Here is a 19,369-nt window from a genome sequence, read left to right as displayed (position 1 = left end):
GGCAGTTGGTGCTGGACGACAAGTCCAGGGTAGTCGGAGAGGGGAACAATTAAAGAGGGTCGATGACAAGCGAAAGATTGACCAAAGACATAATACTATTGGGTGTGGCGCAAAGGAAAAGAAACGAAGGACAGGCGTTATACAATGCGAAGGACGAGAGAAGGACACCCCTCCATGGGCAGGAGATAAGAAGAAGAGATGAAGAGAAGGAACAAGGTAGGGTGAGAGAAAGAGAAGAAGAGGAAGAGGAAGAGGAAGAGGAAGAGGAAGGGAAGAGAGTGCGAAAGTAATCGGAGAAGAGGAGAATGCAGGACGCAGGACGCAGGACGAAGCCGGGAAGGTTGGGTGACAACCTGAACTGCAGCCAGCAGTTCGAGGTGGAGGTGGAGAGGGGGACGCGTTTCTCGGCGGGCGCAAAGCAAGAAGCCGGAGAAGTGGGCAGTGTGAAAGGAAGTGGCAGTACGAGTGATAACTAGTGGAGAGGAGGAGGAGGAGGAGGAGGAGGAAGAAGAAGAAGAGGGGCAAGACAAGGCCAGACCCGAACTGATTGATTGATGATTGATGATTGATGGATGGATGGATGTGATTGAGTGAGTGAGTGTCTGGAGTGTCTTGAGTGTCTCTAACAAGGCCGAGTGGCTGGCCTTCAGCTCAGCTCCGCATGGATCTGGCCGATGGACTAGTGCTGATTGGGTCGGATTACAAGCGGCAGATAGATAGTATGGAGATTATTGTATTAAATTTAGTGTAGATTGTCGAGCGCTGATTGTACTCGAAATAGTCACTTGTCATAGTAAACAGATTGAACAGTTATTGACTAACTACTGCTTGTTGCAGTGTCCCTGACAGAAGTGTATCCATGGACACGGACGCGACACGTGTAGAACCAACAAAAGTGTCAACACACAACGGTCTAGAAGAAGTGGATAAGTGACGGGCTTGACATCATTTTCCGACTGCAGGGGTTCAACTGGTTCAACTGGTTCAACTCAACTGGTGACTGCCCTGACTGCCCTGACTGCCCTGACTGCCCTGACTGCCCTACGCCGGGCTGAAATGGCAGCTTTGCCCGACGGGTTTCTGACAGTAACGGGATAGTGACTGGTGAGCTTGTGAAGAGACGGAGTCGACGTTAGAAAGGGTAATCGATGGTGGAGCCGCAAAAAAAAAAGAAAGAAAAAAAAAAAAGAAAAAAAGCGGCCGACCGCCTTCAGCCTGGTTGCTTCTTCCTTCAACCATGGATGCGCCCTTGGCGTCCAGACAATCTTATTTCCACCCGATTTTTGAGGAGGCTGGGAGGCTGGGAATAACTTCGTCATCCCGAGCTGAGTTCTGACTTGATTCAATCCGTTCCGTCATCGGCTTTCGCCTGCAACACGCGTTTCGGCCCCCATGTAAGGAAAATATGGAACTATTTCGAGACACAAGCTGCCATCCTTGCTTATTTCTTCGGGGTTAGTACGTTACTCCAGTGATGCCTGCATGGTGGGGGAGGAGGAGGATGATGATGACAGGACTTGGTGAGGTGGATATATGACAGGGGGTAATGAGTTCAGTGATAAGTGGTCTGTACTGCGTGTCAGTAGGATATCTAGTAGTCAGTTGCGATAATTGAACTTCAATGCACAATCTGATAAGTCACTGAGTAAGTCACTCTCGATGTAAATTTGTACGGTGCAGTACCTCCGATGTCTTCCCCGGGGTAGCCCATGGCGCTAATCCCAATTGGGACTGCCGCGATCTCTCCGCCTCGGAGCAGCAGAATACTGACCAGCTGTTGAGTTCCCGCCCGCATACATGCCCTTGCTCTCTATCTCCATCTCTCTCTCTCTCTCTCTCTCTCTCTCTCTCTCTCTCTCTCTCTCTCTCTTTCTCTCTCTCTCTTGCTCTTGGTTGCTCTCTTCTTGCTGAACTTCTTCCCCTCTAGTAGGGCCATGGTTTGACATTGCTCCTTCGCTGAGCAATCTCCTTCCGCTCTCTTTCATTCGACCTCGACATCCTCTCCCCCTTCTCCCCCCTACTCCCCCCACTCGTTATGTCGTCCTCAACCCTTCCCATCGCGGTCGACCCGGTCGCGCTGGTGATCACAGAATGTATCACCGTTACCTCCGCCATGCGGAAGCACACCCGCTGGGCTCATTCTTCCGTTTCGGCCATTCTGGGAGGGGGCGCTGTCTCACGAGTCTACGACCGTGATACCTCGACCCCTCCGAGCCCGCGGAATGGCAATACGCCCACTCGTCCATCCTCCCGCCTATCCTCCGCCGACGATGATCATGCCTTAGCCAACCGATGGGGCCTGAGAGGGAAGAAAGGCAAGAGCATGCAAGATAACCCTCTAATCTCCGCCTTCGCCAGATTACGGAGCGATCTCAAGGGCTGCAAAGATATCCGAACCTTCGATGCCCCCGCCTTGCTGCATCCGTTCCTCCAGGTCGTCCGTTCCTCGTCCACCTCGGCCGCAATCACCTCCCTGGCCCTGGTGGCCCTCACCAAATTCTTCGCCTACGAGATCATCAGTCGCGTTTCACCCAGGCTGCCCATGGCCATGCAACTCCTCTCCGCCGCCATTACCCACTGCCGCTTCGAGGCCAGCGACTCCGCCGCCGATGAGATTGTCTTGCTGCGCATCCTCAAATTGATGGAAGGCATGCTGTCGCGACCGGAAGGGGACTTGCTGGGAGATGAGAGTGTCTGTGAGATGATGGAGACCGGCCTAAGTATGTGCTGTCAGGTCCGTCTATCGGAGGTCCTGCGGAGATCGGCTGAAATGGCAATGGTCAACATGTGCCAGGTCATCTTCTCCCGGTTGACACACCTGGACGTCTCGCAAACCCTGGAAACAGACTTGGAGACCCGGGTACCCAAAGACCCGGAGCAGGTGAATCTCAAAATGGATCCTTCCGTCGATGGAGACACAGTGACTTCTCAGCACCCGTCCGCCATAGGTTCGGACACGGCCGTTGCCGAGCGGGAACGCAGCAGTCGAGACAGTACTCCCGATCAGTCGCTGAGCGGAGCCGCCGTGACCGCCCCTCCCAGTCCTCAAGATGATGATGGCGAAGATATCAAACCATATTCACTGCCCTCCATCCGCGAATTGTTCCGAGTTTTGATCGATCTGTTGGACCCGCACAACCGCCAGCATACCGAGCCAATGAAGGTGATGGCCCTCCGAATCATTGACGTGGCCCTGGAGGTTGCTGGTCCCTCCATCGCGAAGCATCCGAGTCTAGCCAACTTGGCACAAGATGATTTGTGTCGCTATCTCTTCCAGCTGGTCCGGTCCGAGAACATTGCCATTCTGACGGGATCGCTCAGGGTGGCAGGCACTTTGCTACTGACTTGTCGCTCGGTGCTGAAGCTTCAGCAGGAGCTTTATCTGTCGTACCTGGTCGCCTGTCTCCATCCCAAGGTAGAAATACCCAAGGAGCCAGGAATCAACCCGGCTCTGTACGATGGGGTACCCCAAAGGCCCAAGTTGGTGAAGCCCTCTCCTTCGCAGTCGAACAGTGGCCGCTCGACCCCGGTCCCTGTGAAAGACCGCCAGAAGCTTGGTCTCGAAGGAGGCTCTCGGAAGCCAGAAACTCGGGAGGCGATGGTGGAGAGTATCGGCGTGCTGGCACGGATCCCAAGTTTCATGGTGGAGTTGTTTATCAACTACGACTGCGATATCGACCGCGCGGATCTCTGCGAGGACATGATTGGGTTGCTTTCGCGGAGTGCTTTTCCCGATTCAGCCACCTGGAGCACGACCAATGTGCCACCTCTGTGCTTGGATGCTCTCCTGGGCTATGTTCAATTTATCTACGATCGCTTAGACGAGGATTTTCCGACAGAGGGCTTTCCATCCAAGGATGAACTTCATCACCAGCGTCGGACTAAGAAGATTATTATCAAAGGAGCTCAGAAATTCAACGAGGACCCCAAGGCGGGAATCGCCTACCTAGCCTCTCAGGGGATTGTCGAAAATCCCGACGATCCGGTCCTCATCGCTCGTTTCTTGAAAGGGACCACTCGATTGTCAAAGAAGGTTCTGGGCGAATTCATCTCCAAACGTTCGAACGAAAAGCTGCTCGATGCCTTCGTCGATCTCTTCGATTTCTCCGGCCAGAGTGTGGTCGACGCCCTTCGCGATCTCCTGGGTGCGTTCCGCCTGCCCGGTGAATCGCCGCTGATCGAGCGTATCGTTACCACCTTTACAGACAAGTACATGCAAAAGGCTAAGCCTACCGAGATTGCGGACAAGGATGCCCTCTTCGTGCTGACTTATGGTATCATTATGCTGAACACCGATCTATACAATTCGAATATCAGATCGCAGAATCGCATGTCCTGTACGGATTTCTCTCGAAACCTGCGGGGTGTCAACGCAGGCCAGGACTTTGCGCCAGAGTTCCTGCAAGGCGTCTATGACTCTATTAAGCAGAATGAGATTATCCTGCCTGAGGAGCATGATAACCAGCATGCATTCGATTATGCATGGCGGGAGCTACTGCTGAAGTCTTCTTCGGCAGGCGAGCTTGTGGTGGGCGAGACGAACATCTATGATGCGGAGATGTTCGAAGCTACCTGGAGGCCCGTGATTGCGACGCTGTCGTATGTCTTCATGTCCGCCTCGGACGATGCCGTCTATTCTCGCGTGGTGACGGGCTTCGACCAGTGTGCGCAGATCGCTGCCCGCTATGGTCTGACGGCTGCCTTCGACCGCATTGTCTTCTGTTTGGCTTCGATCAGCACTCTAGCCACGGAGAATCCTCCCAGCACCGCCCTCAACACAGAGGTGCAGGCTGGAGAGAAGAGTGTGATGGTCAGCGAATTGGCCGTCAAATTTGGACGCGACTTCCGAGCTCAGTTGGCCGCGGTGGTCCTCTTCCGAGTTCTCGCGGGCAATGAGGCTACGGTTCAAGAGGGCTGGACCCATGTAATCCGCATTCTCAACAATCTTTTCATCAACGCTCTTATTTCCCCCTTCAGTTCTAGTCTCAACGCGGAGCTCGAGCTGTCTCCGATTCCGCTGCAGAACCCCTCGCAAGTCGTGGAGCGCGACGGACGAGGCGCTGAGACGGGTCTGCTGTCTGCATTCACCTCATATCTATCCAGCTACGCAGCGGATGAGCCTCCCGAGCCGTCGGATGAGGAGCTGGATAACACATTATGTACGGTTGACTGCATCTCAGCTTGTTCCATCGATGAAATTCTGGCCAACATCAAGTGAGTCAAATGCATCCGTTTGTGGTTGTTGTGTACTAACGTTTCAGGACCCTTCCCTTGGAGACGGTGACGATACTGGTGGAAGCCCTTTTGGACCAACTCCCTGAAGAAAGCGCCCCGGCCGTTATTGTTGTTAAGTCGGAGCGTCCGGCAGCTGGACCCAGGGCGGCTAACGGCAGAGTCAATGCCAGTAAGCCGAAGTACGATCCGGGCATGCTCTACCTCTTGGAATTGGCCACTGTCCTTACTCTCCGGGATTCCGAGACATTGGAAACCCTTGGCGAAAGACTTTTGACCTCTCTGCAAGCTTTTGTCCGAGATGCCCGGAACATCCACTCTTTGGCGCTGTCACGGATCATTTACTACCTCATGAACTTGCTGCGCTTGAGCTATGTATGGCCCCCTTTGCTAACATTCATCATACAAGTCTGACGGACGATAGGACCAGCCTTATATGCGTGTGCCGGTGATTCTCCATGGGATTTCTGGCTTTGACCAGGACATTCTTGAAAGCATTGCCATTCCTGTAGTCAAGAGTCTTTCACGATGCATGTCTGATGCGGAGGCTCTGCGGAATGAGGTCTCCGCCTCGCCGGACTTCTGGTCCATTTTGCAGAGGCTGCACCAGCACCAGGAAGCGGCTCCGCTGGTGTTCAGCCTGCTGCAGACCATTGTGGAATCGAACCCACCAATTGTCACGGCTGATAACTACGAGTCTGCTGTTGGCCTGGCGAACGACTTCATCAGCGCTGGCAGTGTGGGCTACATTGAAGAGCGACAGAGGGATGCACACGGCCGACGCAAGGCTGTCAAGCATCCGAGATCTAGTCCCGAGAACGAGGTGGTTGCGAGGGGAGTCAAGGCCATCAAATTTGTCTTCCATTTGACAAACCGCATCCCAGCGCTGATCAAGCAATCGCACCTCGAAGAGAACGAAGGTATGTAGCCAGCTCAGCCAGTCGAAAACACCGATTGACACAAAAACAGCCTGGTCAGCCTACTGGTCTCCGATTTTCCAGTCTTTAACGGCCCAATGCATCAACCCCTGCCGAGACATCCGTCACCACGCCGTTTCGACATTGCAACGAACGCTCCTTTCTCTCCAGATCAGCGCCACCGACGAGAAGGAATGGACCGCGATCTTCGACCAGGTGCTCTTCCCTCTGATCCTCCGCCTCCTGAAACCCGAAATCTACCACTCGGACCCCGTGGGGATGGGCGAGACGCGCGTGCAGGTGGCCACGCTGGTGTGCAAGATCTTCCTGCGGTATCTGGACCAGCTTCCCAACTGGGACGGGATGCTCGACCTCTGGCTGCGGATCTTAGACATTCTGGATCGGATGATGAACAGCGGCCAGGGCGACAGTTTGGTAGGTTCTTTCCTTTGGGAGTCACAGAAGCAAGACTAACAATCCCACAGCAAGAAGCCATCCCCGAGAGTCTCAAGAACATTCTACTGGTCATGGCCGACGGCGGATACCTCGTGCCGCCGTCCCAGGACGCAACCCGAGAAAAGATCTGGACCGAGACCAAGAAGCGCCTCGACCGGTTCCTGCCGGACCTGTTCCAGGAGATCTTCCCTCCGCTGGATGAAACGAAGGCCGCCGCGTCGGCGCCTGCCTCGGCGGTGCCGTCGCCCGCACCAGAGACGAACGTCGAGCCCGAGGCGGAAGTTGCCGTCGCCAACGACGAGCCAGCAGCTGCTGATGTTGCAACCGGCGCTGAAGAACACGAACCCGAAGCGCCCAGCGAGGCTCCCTTGCCCGTCGACAAGGGCAAGAAGGCCGATTAGACCGGCAACGCCAAGCACCATCCAGTCCATCATGCCTCTAGAGAGCATGCAGACGTGCTGTAGACCTAGACCTCTTTCTTTCCATCTTGAGGGGAACAAACTAATCCAGACCGGCACTTGAGTTGATTTGACACATTTCCACTGCAGCCCAGCTTGGGGTTATGTATAAGTATATAGCTTCGGGCCTTTCCATAAGCGTCGGTGTATGATTTTCTGTGGTTGGTGGATTTCTCATCCTGGCCGTTCGGGGACGCGACGCGACGCGACGCGACGCGATGTGTGTCCGGTATGGGTAGTGGTTGAGGTTTTTATCTATGTGTGCATACTCTTGTAAATATACTCGATCTTCGTCCCCCACCCCGCGCTAATAGATCTAATCCTGTTGAAGCTATGTGTAATGGATGCATGCATACATGTACAGTACCTCACCTCCCAGCGGCTGTAGGGGTTTGATTGCCGGGGCTCATCGATATGATATGATGCTAAGAAGAAGAAAGCTGGCGTGTCACCCTCGGCTGAGCGTCTGCTCTGCTCTGCCTTGCCCGAGACACACACCGCAATGGAACTGTACAATTTACATACATACTTACTTATTCTACTTGTGGATTCTCACTGCAAGGCCTATCTATCCAAGCAAGACCCCCTTCCCCTCCCACCTTTTTCGTTTGGCACGGCGCGGAAGACCGGGCTTATAGTTGGTGCATGAGATTCATCAAACGCCAATGGATGGATGGATATATAGACAGATAGACAGATAGGTAGATAGGTAGATAGTGTGTACCGTACTAACTGTACCCAGCACGAGACAACCCACCTCCAAGCAAGGAAACAACTTGAAACTCCCACTCTATGGCCTGGCTCTCTCCATCTCAAAGCTCCCCTCTTCTTCAGCGGTCTCAGACCCAGCTTGCTTGCCATACTCTCCGAATCCAAGTACCTGCACACGGACCCCTTTCAGGCTGAGCACGATTAAGCCGGCCGAGATCACGCAGATACCGAATAGGGCTGCGAAGGCTGCGGCGTAGGCATCGACCACTACCAGTGAGAATTAGCGTATGCCGTGGATCCCAACACGTTGGTAGATCGGTCGATCGGTCGATCGGTCGATCGGTAGATAGGTAGACAAGGTAGCTTGTAAGTAACTCAACACATACCAATTGAGCGCTCCGGCTCCGGCAGCGTAGGTATCATCTCGATCGTGTGGCGGGCCGAATCGATCATCTGGACCGAAACGTGGGCGTTAATAGGCCAATGTCACGTTTGGGTGTAGACCCGAAGAATAAGCTAGAGCATCGCGTACACACCTCTTGAGATGACCCCTCGATCGTCTGCTGTGCTGTTGCCACCGCCCCCTCAAAAACATTCTGCAAGGTCGTCGTCCCCGCAGCGACAGCCACGAACACCCCCAGCGAGCGCATCATAATAAAGCATCCGTTCGCCACGGCGTGGTCCTCTTTCGTGGAGGGCTAGTCTCTCAGGTGGTTCAAGCTGCTTCTTTGCCATATGGGGGAAAAGAAAAACATGGTTCTCAGATATTGATATCTATCTAGAAATGTCTATGACTATTTATAACTATTTTACAGACCTTATCTCCACAGCCCTTTCTCACCATCCACTATACTTACGTCTGTGGAGTGCTTGCTATGCCTGCCGTATCAACTGCGTTATCTTTCTACAAGATCGGTATACCGTGGGCCGAAATTATCTACTTACTTTACCATACTCCTCACTCGATCAACTACTTTAAGATAATTTTCGACTTTTAAGTCCTTTCAATATCCCGCATACACAAAATAACACTAAGCTTGATTATATCTCTTTTTAAAAAAAGAACGAAGATTATAAATATAAATTAAAGTCACTGCTCCATCTCTATAAAACACCTTGCAATCAACTTACTTCCCCGACAACTATATTATACTTTAATCTCTACTTAATTTATCCTAGACACGCTTTCTCTCAACTGTGCCCAAATCTAATTAATTACTAATATTTCCTCAACTCCCCCAGGCCACTAGATCGTCGCCGGTAAATATTTTTAGTTATTCTTTTACTTATTTTCTCTGATCATTCCTCATAGTCCTACAGAAGTTGGTAATAATACTCGGCTTACTGGCTTGTTATTTATTATTATTAAGAAATACTATATCATAGTATAAAAAGAATTAGAATACTTATATCTAATACCAGACTAAGAAATATACTTCTCTAAGTACCCAATATTTACTGAATTCATACTTCTATCATTATTAAATAACAAATAGCATACTGGTAAAGTATTATACCTAACAAACAAACTCTTTCCAGAAATCCCTGGCATCTTTGTCCGCCACTTTTTGACTCGCATCACCACCAATAAACGGTCATAGTTCATGAGCTCCTTGTGTTCAAAGCATCGCGAAATTGAGCATGCTGCTTCTGGAACTGCACTAACTCCTCCGGGGTGAATTGAAATGGGCAATCGCCAGATAATCCCAAACTATCCCATTCTGCCGAGACAGAGATCAGGTAGCTGTAAAGGCCTAGTATATCACCCTCTGTGGATAAATCGTGGTATCGATACAGTTCAGTCAGTTTTGGGTCAAGATTCAATGCCTCATAAACTGGGTTATTGTAGTCAAATATGCACATTTCGTAATATCTGGTACGGGCGGCTGTGTCTTGGTTCTGAAGTACGCTTTGCTTCTGTTCGGGACTAAGTCCAGCAAAACCAGAGAGGCTAGGCATAGAATCGCCAAGTTTATGAGATCTGGAAGTTCCAAGAAATTTGGGGAACTGTGCTTGTAGAAATAAAGGAAGTATTTTAGCTGACTGCCAACCGATAATTTCAAGAATATTTGTAGGTTGTGCCGCAGAAACCAGGATGTCGTCAAGAGGTAAACCACTATGCCATAAAGTTGGTTTCGAGACTCGCTGGACTCGATTGTCCGAGGTCAAAATAGGCGTCAAAGTCGAGGCCTTTTCTAGCAGGGCTCTATTTTCATCGATAGGGTCGAAATGAACTTGAGTCATAGCTTGGAACTTATTTTCGACACTCTGGCGAATTGTTTGGGTAATCGCCTGTTGTTGACCGAAGCACGAGGCGAAATCTTCAAAAGATAACCCTACAGTAGGTTGAAAGGATGGTTAGAACAATGTTGATGGCCAATAACAAATATAAAGGAATAACGTGGATGCGAGAAATAGACTGACAAGGCCCGAAAGACTTTAAATCTCCAGACGATTCCGTGTTGTCATCTGCTTCTGCCAACTTATATATTGGTCCAACGCAGAAAGATTCACCACAGTCGCGTTCAGACGCCAACGGATAATACTTCGGTTGAGCAGATGCCGAACCCCGCAAGTAGAGAGCACCGAAGGCTGGAAAATCCAGATTTGCAAGCTCAGTCTCCATAGCGACAATCTTCTCAATTATGCTGTAGCGATCCAGGGTACTTAGATTTCCCCACAAGTCTTTTAGAGCAACACCAGGAGTCTTCTCTATGATCAAATATTCCGAACCAATCTCATTTGTCTTATCTGGGTTCCAGGCGAGGACAGTTGGAACTGGAAGGGATGTATATTGGCGCACTAGAAGATTTCAGCTTCAAAGAGTTTGTCTAACATGATATGAAGCATACGGTATTTGAGAGTCGCTACCTCAGTCGCGAGGAAGGCTTGTTCTGTGTGTGTGCGTGGTATTTTTGCAATGAGTTTACACCCATTATCCATAGTAAGCAGAAAGCCTCTACTAAATTCACTGTTTAGCTTATCCACGTGTACGCAAATGGGATTGCCGTCGAGAAGAGATGAGGCTAGGCAACGTAATTTATGAAGATCGAGTTCCAGTCTGCGCTGTGCAGATTGCTGTGCCTCTGAGGGGTAAATCGATTCATCGTGATCAGAACTCCTCTTTGTCAATCTTTTTGAGGACATTGTAGTAAATGATAATTTGGGCGCCTTCAACGGCGCTAGAAGGGTCGCGCGTCCGCAAAAATTCGAGGTTGGGAAACGTGGCTTAAGACGGAATGAGCAGGGCGGCTGAATGTGCCTCAGCATTGATGCTGGCACGAATAATAGATAGACCACGAGGCTGACTGCAAGCAGACTTGCACAAAGCTGAAGCAAGATCCAATTTTCAAGATATTTAGGGTAAAGTCATTCGCGTAGAGACGATTTGTGTTGAAGCTCGCGGCGGTGAAATTCAATCGGCGGTGCCTGCCCTTGTCCCCGTAAGTCACATGATCTATTCAAGAAACACGGATGCGCAAAGCGGGGATTGTGAGGGGCAGCTAAGGAGACCCCACGCGGCAAAACCAGATGCGCCATATTGTCTTGTGCTACATCCGAAGACCGCCTTACTGATTGCTTATCCATACATATTCGTAAGCCAAGCACAAGTAGACAAATTGATTGTATTTCATTAATGCAAAACCGTGTAGAATGCCTCGTTATAGGAAGAAGAATTTGAAGACTTGAGCCGCACATTATTAATTTCGCTCACAATTAATCAGCTAGCGGCCAAGTGAATCGGCCATTGGCATCCAAATGGCCTAATTTAAACGATAATGACGACTAGCCATGTCAATAAGAACCTTGTCAACTCGTAAGCCTGATCAATTCACCAATCAAGACAGTTGAGGTAAACGTGATCGTAGGAACGAATTGATTGCAACTAAGCCCTGTGGCTATATTTTAGATGTCTGAGGGTCGGGATAATAGCATGTAGCTGCCATTCTAGCTTTTGCGGATATTTCGGGCAAGACTCTTGCCTAGTGAAGCCAAAAAGGAAAATGGACGAGTAACAGCTTGAACTAGAAGGTGAAGGTGCCGGGGTCGGGTAGAGAGGAGGGAACTATTTGCTCAGAACTGTAAAATGAAGACCAGCCTAGCCAAGTCAAACCAAGCAAGTCTGCTTCATTATGCCTTGGAAAAAATTCCGAAAGAATCCAATCTCTCGCACCGTGCACGCTCCTAAATCTCTTAGCCTTCTTGCAATATAGACAGCACACCGCCGACAAGATGGAAACTTCCTGTGACAAATATCTCGGTCTCTTTCAATTCGCGGTTTTCTCTGGCAATCGCTCTCGCATGGTCAACAGCGGCTTCTATCGAGGGCAAGCAGATCACTTCATCTCCGGGGTTCAGCTCTTTCCAGGTTTGCGCTAATTCTCTTTGCAAAGATAAATTCTGGACCGCATCTGGGTCGACGTTTTGATTCATAAATTCTTGAGTTCACACAGGTTAGTCCCAGTATATTTTTTTTTCGGTTACTTCATTGCATAAATTGTAGGTGCTAGATGATGATACGCACCGATATTACTCGGCTTCAGTCTATTCATGCTATTTGTGCAGAAGATGGCGCATGTGAATTTGAGACCGAAACTTCTGTCTAGAGTATTATAGACGGTTTTGAGAAGCGAAATGGCGTCTCTCGAAGATTGTTGATTAAATATAAGAACGCGCGGAAGACTGCCGAATTTCAGTGAGCATTCCAGTCTAACAGTGAATTGGAGAGAAACCAACCTGATACCCGATATTCTTCCAAACCAAGAGCAGGCTGCTTCGAGACTTTCTTGAGTGTGCGCACCATCAAGATACCAATGTTCATGACCCATGACTAGTTCTTGGCATCTCCCTCGGCATAAAGTATCTTCAAGCCCTTGGATAAATAGGGTAGACAGTTCACTACCCCTGAAACTTGTGACAACTCCAAGCTTTTTCAGAACGGTTTCTGCCAATTTGATAGCTAGAAAAACATTCGTCCGTTGGAAAGGTTCTGCTGGTTTAATGTCAATCTCATAGACCGCCTGATATTCCTCAACTATACTCAGACAAGCTCCTTTTTCAGCTGCACGTTCCTTTAAGACCTCCATCGCATCAGATACCTGAGGTACAGTGAACGCAGGACATCCTTTCTTGAAGATCCCTGCTTTGTGCCATGCTATCTTGTCAATTGTATCACCAAGCATAGTAACGTGATCGATACCGAGTGTAGTAATACCAGTAACAGCAGGGCTGGCAATAATATTAGTTGAATCTAGTTCGCCTCCAACGCCGACCTCGTAAATGGCCGTGGTAACATCCTCTTGCATGAAGACATGAAATGACATAAGAGTCAGGAATCGAAAGTAAGATGGTCTGATAGCCGAGTTGAGATCTTCAAGTTCAAGAGCATCCCAGACTTCAAAGAAGTACTTGGCGAATTTCTCCTCCGATAATGGCTCTGAGTTGATCTGAATTCTCTCGCGCACAGTTGTTAAATGGGGTGAAGTATAAAGCCCAATCTTTTGAGGAGTCCCAAGTGAAAGGCGATGTTGTTGAAGGATAGAGTTTGTGTAAGCGCAAGTAGTGCCTTTTCCTTTAGTACCAGCAACATGGACTACATTGAGTCTGTCAAGATCACTAATCTATTTAGGTTGTGTCTACTATATCAGACATGCTCGGTGAGCAGTGAGTAGGTATGCTTACCGAGTAGCCTAGACGTTGAACCCAATTTCGCATTTGAATCAAAGCCGATTCATTGAGGAGTTTTTTTGACTGAATCCGATCTCGTAATATTTTAAAACCAGTTTGCGTGGTATTTAATTTCCGTATAGCTTCCTAATCAATTCTATATCAGTTGGTATCACCGGAGATTGGAATGCAATGTAGTACAATGTAATTCGGTGTAGACTTAATCATCTTTGTGAATTTAGTAGCAGATGATTTTGTAACTGGGAACGGTCAAAAACCACTAACTTTGCGTGGGAGGTAGCTTGCCTTTATAGCCAATAGCTGGATTCTCGCTTCACCATGGAGTAAGATAAATTATACTAAACCGATATGACCAAGGTACACAAAGTTACCCCTCATCTGCCCCACCACTCCTGCGATCCGAACCGCAAAGTCTTATCGTGCACCCTGGGTGCCTATTGGAAGTCTTACGTTATTACTGTCATATTAGGCACAGGCGCTTGCACTCCTCCCTCTATTGGTGAGATTTTCTCGCCTGTAGTCCTGTGACTATTTTAGTTTCCGAGGCAGCACATCATGCCAGTACTTAAAGGACAGATGTTCCCTTCGAAATCAAGCTCTCTGTTATCCATCAGAGCTTTACCCAACAGATGGTCAAGCACGTCTCGAAACAAACCGCCTAGAATGAACACAAGTACTGAATACGGACTAACAGTCCTCTACCAACCGCCTAGCCAGGACGATATCACATATGAGTAAGGACTAAGCAAGTATCCTTTATAAATTATTATACTCATCCAAATCCAGCCTCATCGCGGTTCACGGGCTCAACGGAGATGCAATAGAGACTTGGACCCACAAGCAGAGTGGAGTCATGTGGCTTCGTGATCTATTGCCACAGGAGTTGCCAAATATCCGTATCATGACATACGGATACAATGCACGGTTCAACAATTTTACTGGACACCAGGATCTTAGAAATATATCCATGAAACTTCTGTCAGAGCTGGTCGATTTGAGGAAGACGGAAAAGGTTTGATTTCCAGCTGAGACACGCTAGCGTTTGCTTACAACCAAGCAGGAATGTAAGAGACCTATTATCTATATTTGTCATAGCCTTGGTGGAATTGTTGTGAAGAAGGTACGAAACTGTTTAAACCTCAATGAAGTTGGCTAATCCTGCTCCTAGGCCCTTCTCATACGGTGCCCAAGAGAGCAGCAACATGTACAAGATGCCGCCTACGGAGTCATTTTTCTAGGTATATTGCAATATCTGCCATTCAATTTCAATCATGCTAATGACGTAGCAACCCCTCATAGTGGCAGTGGTGTTGCCGATACAGGAAAGGTCATAGCGAATATAATCCATGCTTGTTCCCCTTTCCGGCCGGCTCGCGGACTGCTAAGCTTGCTTCGCAAAGATTCCAAAGTGCTATTTGAAATCACAGAAGACTTTGTGGAGAAAGCAGGGAAGTTACAAATTGTATCATTCTTCGAGATGGAAATGACAAGCATTGGGATTTTTAAACGAATGGTACGCCAATAAAGTTGAATTAGGTGATAGGTCTGACTGTCCAGTTTAGGTTGTTGAGCAGCGGTCGGCAATCCTCAACATCCCAAATGAGATCCCGATCGGCCAATTCGCTGATCATCGAAATATTGCACGATTCTCATCTGTGAAGGACCGAAATTACAGACCGGTAGTCACTCGCCTACTCAAGTTCAAACAAGATATCACAAGGGCACTTACTAGTCCCGCTAGTTGCTCGCGAGAAGAGCAATGTCAGTCATAAGTTCTTTGACAAATTACGGCGCATGACTAACCAATATAATAGTTTCGAAACTTGATATAGACACAGAACTTGTATTTGATGTGCCGTTCGATAGGTGTACTTCATTCCGAGGAAGACAACAACTTCTAGACAATATGGACAAGTATTTCAGTCAGTCTAGTTCGGATAGACAGTTGATATATGCACTGACTGGCCTCGGTATTTCACACTTACATCATTTGAAGGTCTAGTTTTGCTAATTCGGAGCAGGTGGAACTGGTAAAACACACAGCGCATTGCAGTACGCTCTGCGTAATCGGTTTAGATATAAAGATGGTGTGGTGTTTTTCAATGCCACTTCAAACACTACATTGATGGCCGATTTCCAGCGTATCTGTGACTTACTGCACCTGGGTAGCACACCTGACAAGATAGAATTCTTGAGAAAGTGGTTCGCCAGACCCAGAAATACTCACTGGCTCATGATCTTCGATGGCGCAGATGATCTGAACTCTGTCTCACTCTCAAAATATTTTCCGGTCTGTTCTTGGGGTCACATTATCATCACAAGTCGCGATCCAGTAGCCGTCGGTGTCCTTGCTCCTGCAGGTCAAGCCGTGGAATCCCTGGATGAGCATGCTGCTATAGGTTTACTCCTTGAAAAAGCTGCTATCAGTGATATAACGCAGGATAATCTCGACCAGGCTAATGCTATTGTAAGAAAGCTGGGATACCTTCCTCTGGCAATTGATCAAGCTGGTGCTTTTATCCGGAGACGACAGAAGTCGCTGAGAGACTATCAGCGCCTCTTTCAAGAAAAGCAGTACGAAATACTCAAGATCAATCCTGGAATAAGTGGTTATGATAACACCGTGGCGACTGTCTGGGAGCTGAACTTTCGTCAACTTGAAAGAGACGCTCCACGAGCTTCAGGCCTTTTAATACTTTTCTCATATCTCGAGGGCGGTAATATCACCGATACAATGCTCCGCAGAGCATGCTCAGTGAAAAAGGTGTGGGGCCGCGACGGGGAAATCGCCCATATCACACCCAAAGAGACAGGTCTTAACCAAGAATTGACCGCTCTCCTCGGGGATGAAATGCAACTGGATGAAGAGCTTGGGCATCTGCTTGGATTCTCATTGATCCAGAGAAATACCACGGGAACTGAAGGAAAGGCGATATCAGTTCACCCCCTCGTTCAGGACTGTGCAACTCATAGAGTTGCTCACAAAGAGCGTGTTAAATGGCAGATACAGGCTATTTTGCTCGTCGCTCATGCATTTCCTTTCAGTGTATATGTTGACGATGAGTATGTCTCCTTTTAACCACTTAGATTCGCTGCTCACAAGTCATAGTTTTGGTGCTGTTGGACGAGAGATGTTTGTTCATATCCCTCGGATATTGAAGATTTTCGACCAATTAGACTCATCTGTCTGTGATAATTACCCTGCTCTCAAGAAAGCTGTTACTATTATGCTTCTTTCTGCTGCAAGATTCCGCTACTTTCCGTGGAAAAACGAATGCATTGACAGAATTAAAAATCTTCTGTCGAATGAGAAAGATTGTTATCTGAAAGGATGGGCTACCTGTGTCGAGAGCAAAATTCTTCGTTTGCAAGGCAAGTTCAAGCAGTCATATACAGTTCTCGAAAACCATATCAACATCATAGCTTTGCCGGGGCTTGACGAAGCTCTGGTTTCAGATGTGAGATGGAATGCCACGAAAGGAGATATCGTAGTCTCTTTTGCAGAGACTCTTATCAGAGAAGGCGATCTCCAACGGGCCCAAGAAAAGCTCAATGTCTGGCAGCCCATTCATCCAGATGCTCCATCATCGATGGAGCTTCTGGTTTTACAAAGTCGTGATGTGATGATCGGGAGAATATTACGAAACCAGGGTCGATTTCAAGAGGCGCTGCCATACTTGGAGCAAATCCTCAGTCGATTTTCAGCAGAGGATTACTACGTAAGTACTGGTTGGCAGATGAATCTAATCTCAAATATCACCGCATTGTACTGCGAGGTTGGAAGACCAAAGGAAGCAGAAAAAATTATCGAGAAACCGCTTGAAATAAGTTTCAAAAATGGATGGTATAACATCAGTACAGGGAGACAATTACGGCTCGGCCTCATAGAAAGCTTTATTCGATGTGGATTGCTTATGAGAGCTGAAAAATGCTTGACAGAGCTTTTGTCAGTCGTCGAGCGAATTACTGATCCAGATGTCAGCCAGACTACCCAGCATTTTCGCGTGTGGGTCGGACTGGCAAGAATCTCACATCTCCAAGGTCACCTAGACACTGCACTTGCGCGTTGGCAGCGTGCATCAGAATTATTGAGAAAATCAGGTTGGGATCAGGGTTTCAATCATGGTGTTGTTTTGTACTCCATCGCTCAAATCTTATCACGGATTGGTCGACACGACGAGTGTCAACAAATCATGAAGCAAGCGCAGAAAGACCTTGCAGATGAGAAGGGAAGATATTGGATTGTGGGTCTTGGCTCATACTGGTATGACTATATCGTGACCGTGCTAGGAAGTGAGGGGAGAAACCCAGTGATTTTGTCTTCATAGTTTGACGGGGGAGCGGCGAGACTGAAGGTGTGGCTTAAGTGCATTGGGGACAATCCATAGCACTTTGATTCTGATCCAGATTAATATATGCCTCCTTTGATAGTAAGAATTCTTAAATTGGGAAAAATCTACTCTTTATGCCATGTAGAAGCCAAGTCCTGAGAGTGGGTTCATACTTCATTTCATTTTATGTTCTATTAATCGGGAATAAGCTTGCAGTATTGTTGCAGAGATAAGTGATTTACTCTCTGGAAAAAGTTGACAAATTCCTACTGATTAATTGATCGCTACCATTTTTGGCCCTGGATTCTTCGAATAATACTGATTTCTTAATTAAGGAGAATGATATCCACCGGGTCTCTCTGCCAGATACTTTCTTCTATGTAGAGTGAGTGCACTTCATCCTCACCCAGTATAAATCCTCTCCACGCCGACAATCCGGATTGCATAAATAATTCTGAAACTTCTCTCTCTCTCTCTCTCTCAGCCATCAGCTCCTAAATCTCTGCATCATTTGCATTTTACTTTGAGCTAAACAGACATCTCCCACTCTTATTCACAAATCGGACGACAATCAATCTCCGATACCGAAACCCAGCTCACTCCTCTCTTCCCTCTCTGCCTTGACCTGCTACACTTCAGATTCCAACAGCACCGTCTCATCCAACCCAACCGTCGCACAGCAACTCCCTCCTCTACCCCACATATACTTCATGAGAACAATGCCCACTCCACCCCCCAAGCCCCTTCCTATAATCCACATCAACGGCTTCCCCGGCACCGGCAAACTAACCATCCCGCAACACCTCGTCGCGCACTATCCCCCTCCCTCATCCACAACTACCACCATCGCCGCCACCACCGCCTCAGATCCACCCCCAACAAAACTGAAACTCATCCACCACCACCTCCCGAGTTTGGTCGGGTTCCGGGTGCGCTGCAGGCGCGCTTGCAGCGCGGTATCGACTAGTCCAGTCCGGCCGTCTAACACGGCTGCTTCTAAGTGCCATGATTGCGTTAACAGGGCGGCGGTTGTGTTGCACCGCTACTAGAAGAAAGAGGCAGGAGGAAGTGGTTTCGTGTCTATTTACTTCACGGAACCACGTCGACGTTGAGAGCCGATCCTCGGCCGGCGTTGTATTGCGGGTTAGTCCTCGAGCCCAGTTCCCGATTCCACAACAACCCTCCAGAGCAGTTTCGCCTCGGCTCAGTTTCTCTTTGGCTTTTGCGGCCAGGCTCTGTAGGAAGGCCTAGCCTCGGTTGTCTCGACGGTTTCGGAGTCTCCTGCCTGTGATTCGGCGGACGCTGGAGCGCATGACCGGGTTGAACTGGTGTTAGTACGGTGCGCTTCGCCTTCGGAACTCCTGGAAATCTTGTAGTCTGAGGTTGAGAGGGGAGATTGACTTTCTTTTCATACACGCTGCGCTTGCACTGCACGGGTGGGCTTGGGGGAGAGGGAATGAAGGCGTGGCCTCCCGTCTTTAATGCAAAACCACCCACAGCAGTAGTCGCGGGGATTGCATGAGCCGATTTGAAATGGAATATGCAAGATATCGAGGAACTTGCTCAGTACTACGCC

At 48.7% G+C, this 19,369-nt stretch overlaps 5 protein-coding genes across 5 annotated transcripts; 2 read left to right on the top strand and 3 right to left on the bottom strand.

Annotated features, from left to right (window-relative positions):
• Nucleotides 1-1,965: 1,965 nt before the first annotated feature.
• Nucleotides 1,966-7,358, top strand: BO66DRAFT_375240 (Sec7 domain-containing protein). The gene is made up of 5 exons (XM_025645639.1): nt 1,966-5,214; nt 5,262-5,607; nt 5,657-6,152; nt 6,202-6,584; nt 6,635-7,358. The coding sequence occupies exons 1-5, from the start codon at nt 2,036-2,038 to the stop codon at nt 7,004-7,006; spliced, it is 4,776 nt and encodes a 1,591-aa protein (XP_025503437.1). The 5' UTR covers nt 1,966-2,035; the 3' UTR covers nt 7,007-7,358.
• Nucleotides 7,359-7,815: 457 nt separating this feature from the next.
• Nucleotides 7,816-8,503, bottom strand: BO66DRAFT_392289 (uncharacterized protein). The gene is made up of 3 exons (XM_025647464.1): nt 8,311-8,503; nt 8,161-8,227; nt 7,816-8,041 (listed from the first exon to the last, which is right to left on the bottom strand). Exons 1-3 carry the CDS (start codon nt 8,422-8,424, stop codon nt 7,854-7,856), a joined length of 369 nt encoding a protein of 122 aa, XP_025503436.1. The 5' UTR covers nt 8,425-8,503; the 3' UTR covers nt 7,816-7,853.
• A 774-nt stretch (nt 8,504-9,277) lies between these two features.
• Nucleotides 9,278-10,864, bottom strand: BO66DRAFT_350759 (uncharacterized protein). The gene is made up of 3 exons (XM_025644728.1): nt 10,627-10,864; nt 10,199-10,576; nt 9,278-10,110 (listed from the first exon to the last, which is right to left on the bottom strand). The coding sequence occupies exons 1-3, from the start codon at nt 10,715-10,717 to the stop codon at nt 9,377-9,379; spliced, it is 1,203 nt and encodes a 400-aa protein (XP_025503435.1). The 5' UTR covers nt 10,718-10,864; the 3' UTR covers nt 9,278-9,376.
• A 1,104-nt stretch (nt 10,865-11,968) lies between these two features.
• On the bottom strand, nt 11,969-13,669 carry BO66DRAFT_411889 (FolC protein; the record flags this gene model as incomplete). The annotated part of the gene is made up of 5 exons (XM_025649317.1): nt 11,969-12,213; nt 12,300-12,457; nt 12,512-13,395; nt 13,457-13,588; nt 13,643-13,669. The coding sequence occupies 5 exons, from the start codon at nt 13,667-13,669 to the stop codon at nt 11,969-11,971; spliced, it is 1,446 nt and encodes a 481-aa protein (XP_025503434.1).
• A 398-nt stretch (nt 13,670-14,067) lies between these two features.
• On the top strand, nt 14,068-17,897 carry BO66DRAFT_471843 (LipA and NB-ARC domain protein). The gene is made up of 8 exons (XM_025652905.1): nt 14,068-14,196; nt 14,249-14,474; nt 14,523-14,582; nt 14,631-14,975; nt 15,025-15,223; nt 15,277-15,432; nt 15,484-16,525; nt 16,572-17,897. Exons 1-8 carry the CDS (start codon nt 14,126-14,128, stop codon nt 17,788-17,790), a joined length of 3,318 nt encoding a protein of 1,105 aa, XP_025503433.1. The 5' UTR covers nt 14,068-14,125; the 3' UTR covers nt 17,791-17,897.
• Nucleotides 17,898-19,369: the final 1,472 nt, after the last annotated feature.

Source organism: Aspergillus aculeatinus, assembly GCF_003184765.1.
Source record: "Aspergillus aculeatinus CBS 121060 unplaced genomic scaffold BO66scaffold_27, whole genome shotgun sequence".
Classification (NCBI taxonomy): domain Eukaryota; kingdom Fungi; phylum Ascomycota; class Eurotiomycetes; order Eurotiales; family Aspergillaceae; genus Aspergillus; species Aspergillus aculeatinus.
Note: the sequence above shows the minus strand (reverse complement) of the source record. Positions and strands in the feature narration are given on the sequence as shown.

Bases quoted from the DNA above. Each gene is read 5' to 3' on its own strand.
- BO66DRAFT_375240 (XM_025645639.1), top strand. From the start codon at position 2,036: ATGTCGTCCTCAACCCTTCCCATCGCGGTCGACCCGGTCGCGCTGGTG. The intron at 5,608-5,656 runs GTATGGCCCCCT...GACGGACGATAG, and splicing joins ACTTGCTGCGCTTGAGCTAT to GACCAGCCTTATATGCGTGT. The intron at 6,585-6,634 runs GTAGGTTCTTTC...ACAATCCCACAG, and splicing joins GCGGCCAGGGCGACAGTTTG to CAAGAAGCCATCCCCGAGAG.
- BO66DRAFT_392289 (XM_025647464.1), bottom strand. From the start codon at position 8,424: ATGCGCTCGCTGGGGGTGTTCGTGGCTGTCGCTGCGGGGACGACGACC. The intron at 8,228-8,310 runs GTGTGTACGCGA...GTTTCGGTCCAG, and splicing joins TCGAGGGGTCATCTCAAGAG to ATGATCGATTCGGCCCGCCA. The intron at 8,042-8,160 runs GTATGTGTTGAG...TCTCACTGGTAG, and splicing joins GGAGCCGGAGCGCTCAATTG to TGGTCGATGCCTACGCCGCA.
- BO66DRAFT_350759 (XM_025644728.1), bottom strand. From the start codon at position 10,717: ATGGATAATGGGTGTAAACTCATTGCAAAAATACCACGCACACACACA. The intron at 10,577-10,626 runs GTATGCTTCATA...GAAATCTTCTAG, and splicing joins GGTAGCGACTCTCAAATACC to TGCGCCAATATACATCCCTT. The intron at 10,111-10,198 runs GTCAGTCTATTT...AACCTACTGTAG, and splicing joins TTTAAAGTCTTTCGGGCCTT to GGTTATCTTTTGAAGATTTC.
- BO66DRAFT_471843 (XM_025652905.1), top strand. From the start codon at position 14,126: ATGAACACAAGTACTGAATACGGACTAACAGTCCTCTACCAACCGCCT. The intron at 14,197-14,248 runs GTAAGGACTAAG...ATCCAAATCCAG, and splicing joins CAGGACGATATCACATATGA to CCTCATCGCGGTTCACGGGC. The intron at 14,475-14,522 runs GTTTGATTTCCA...ACAACCAAGCAG, and splicing joins ATTTGAGGAAGACGGAAAAG to GAATGTAAGAGACCTATTAT.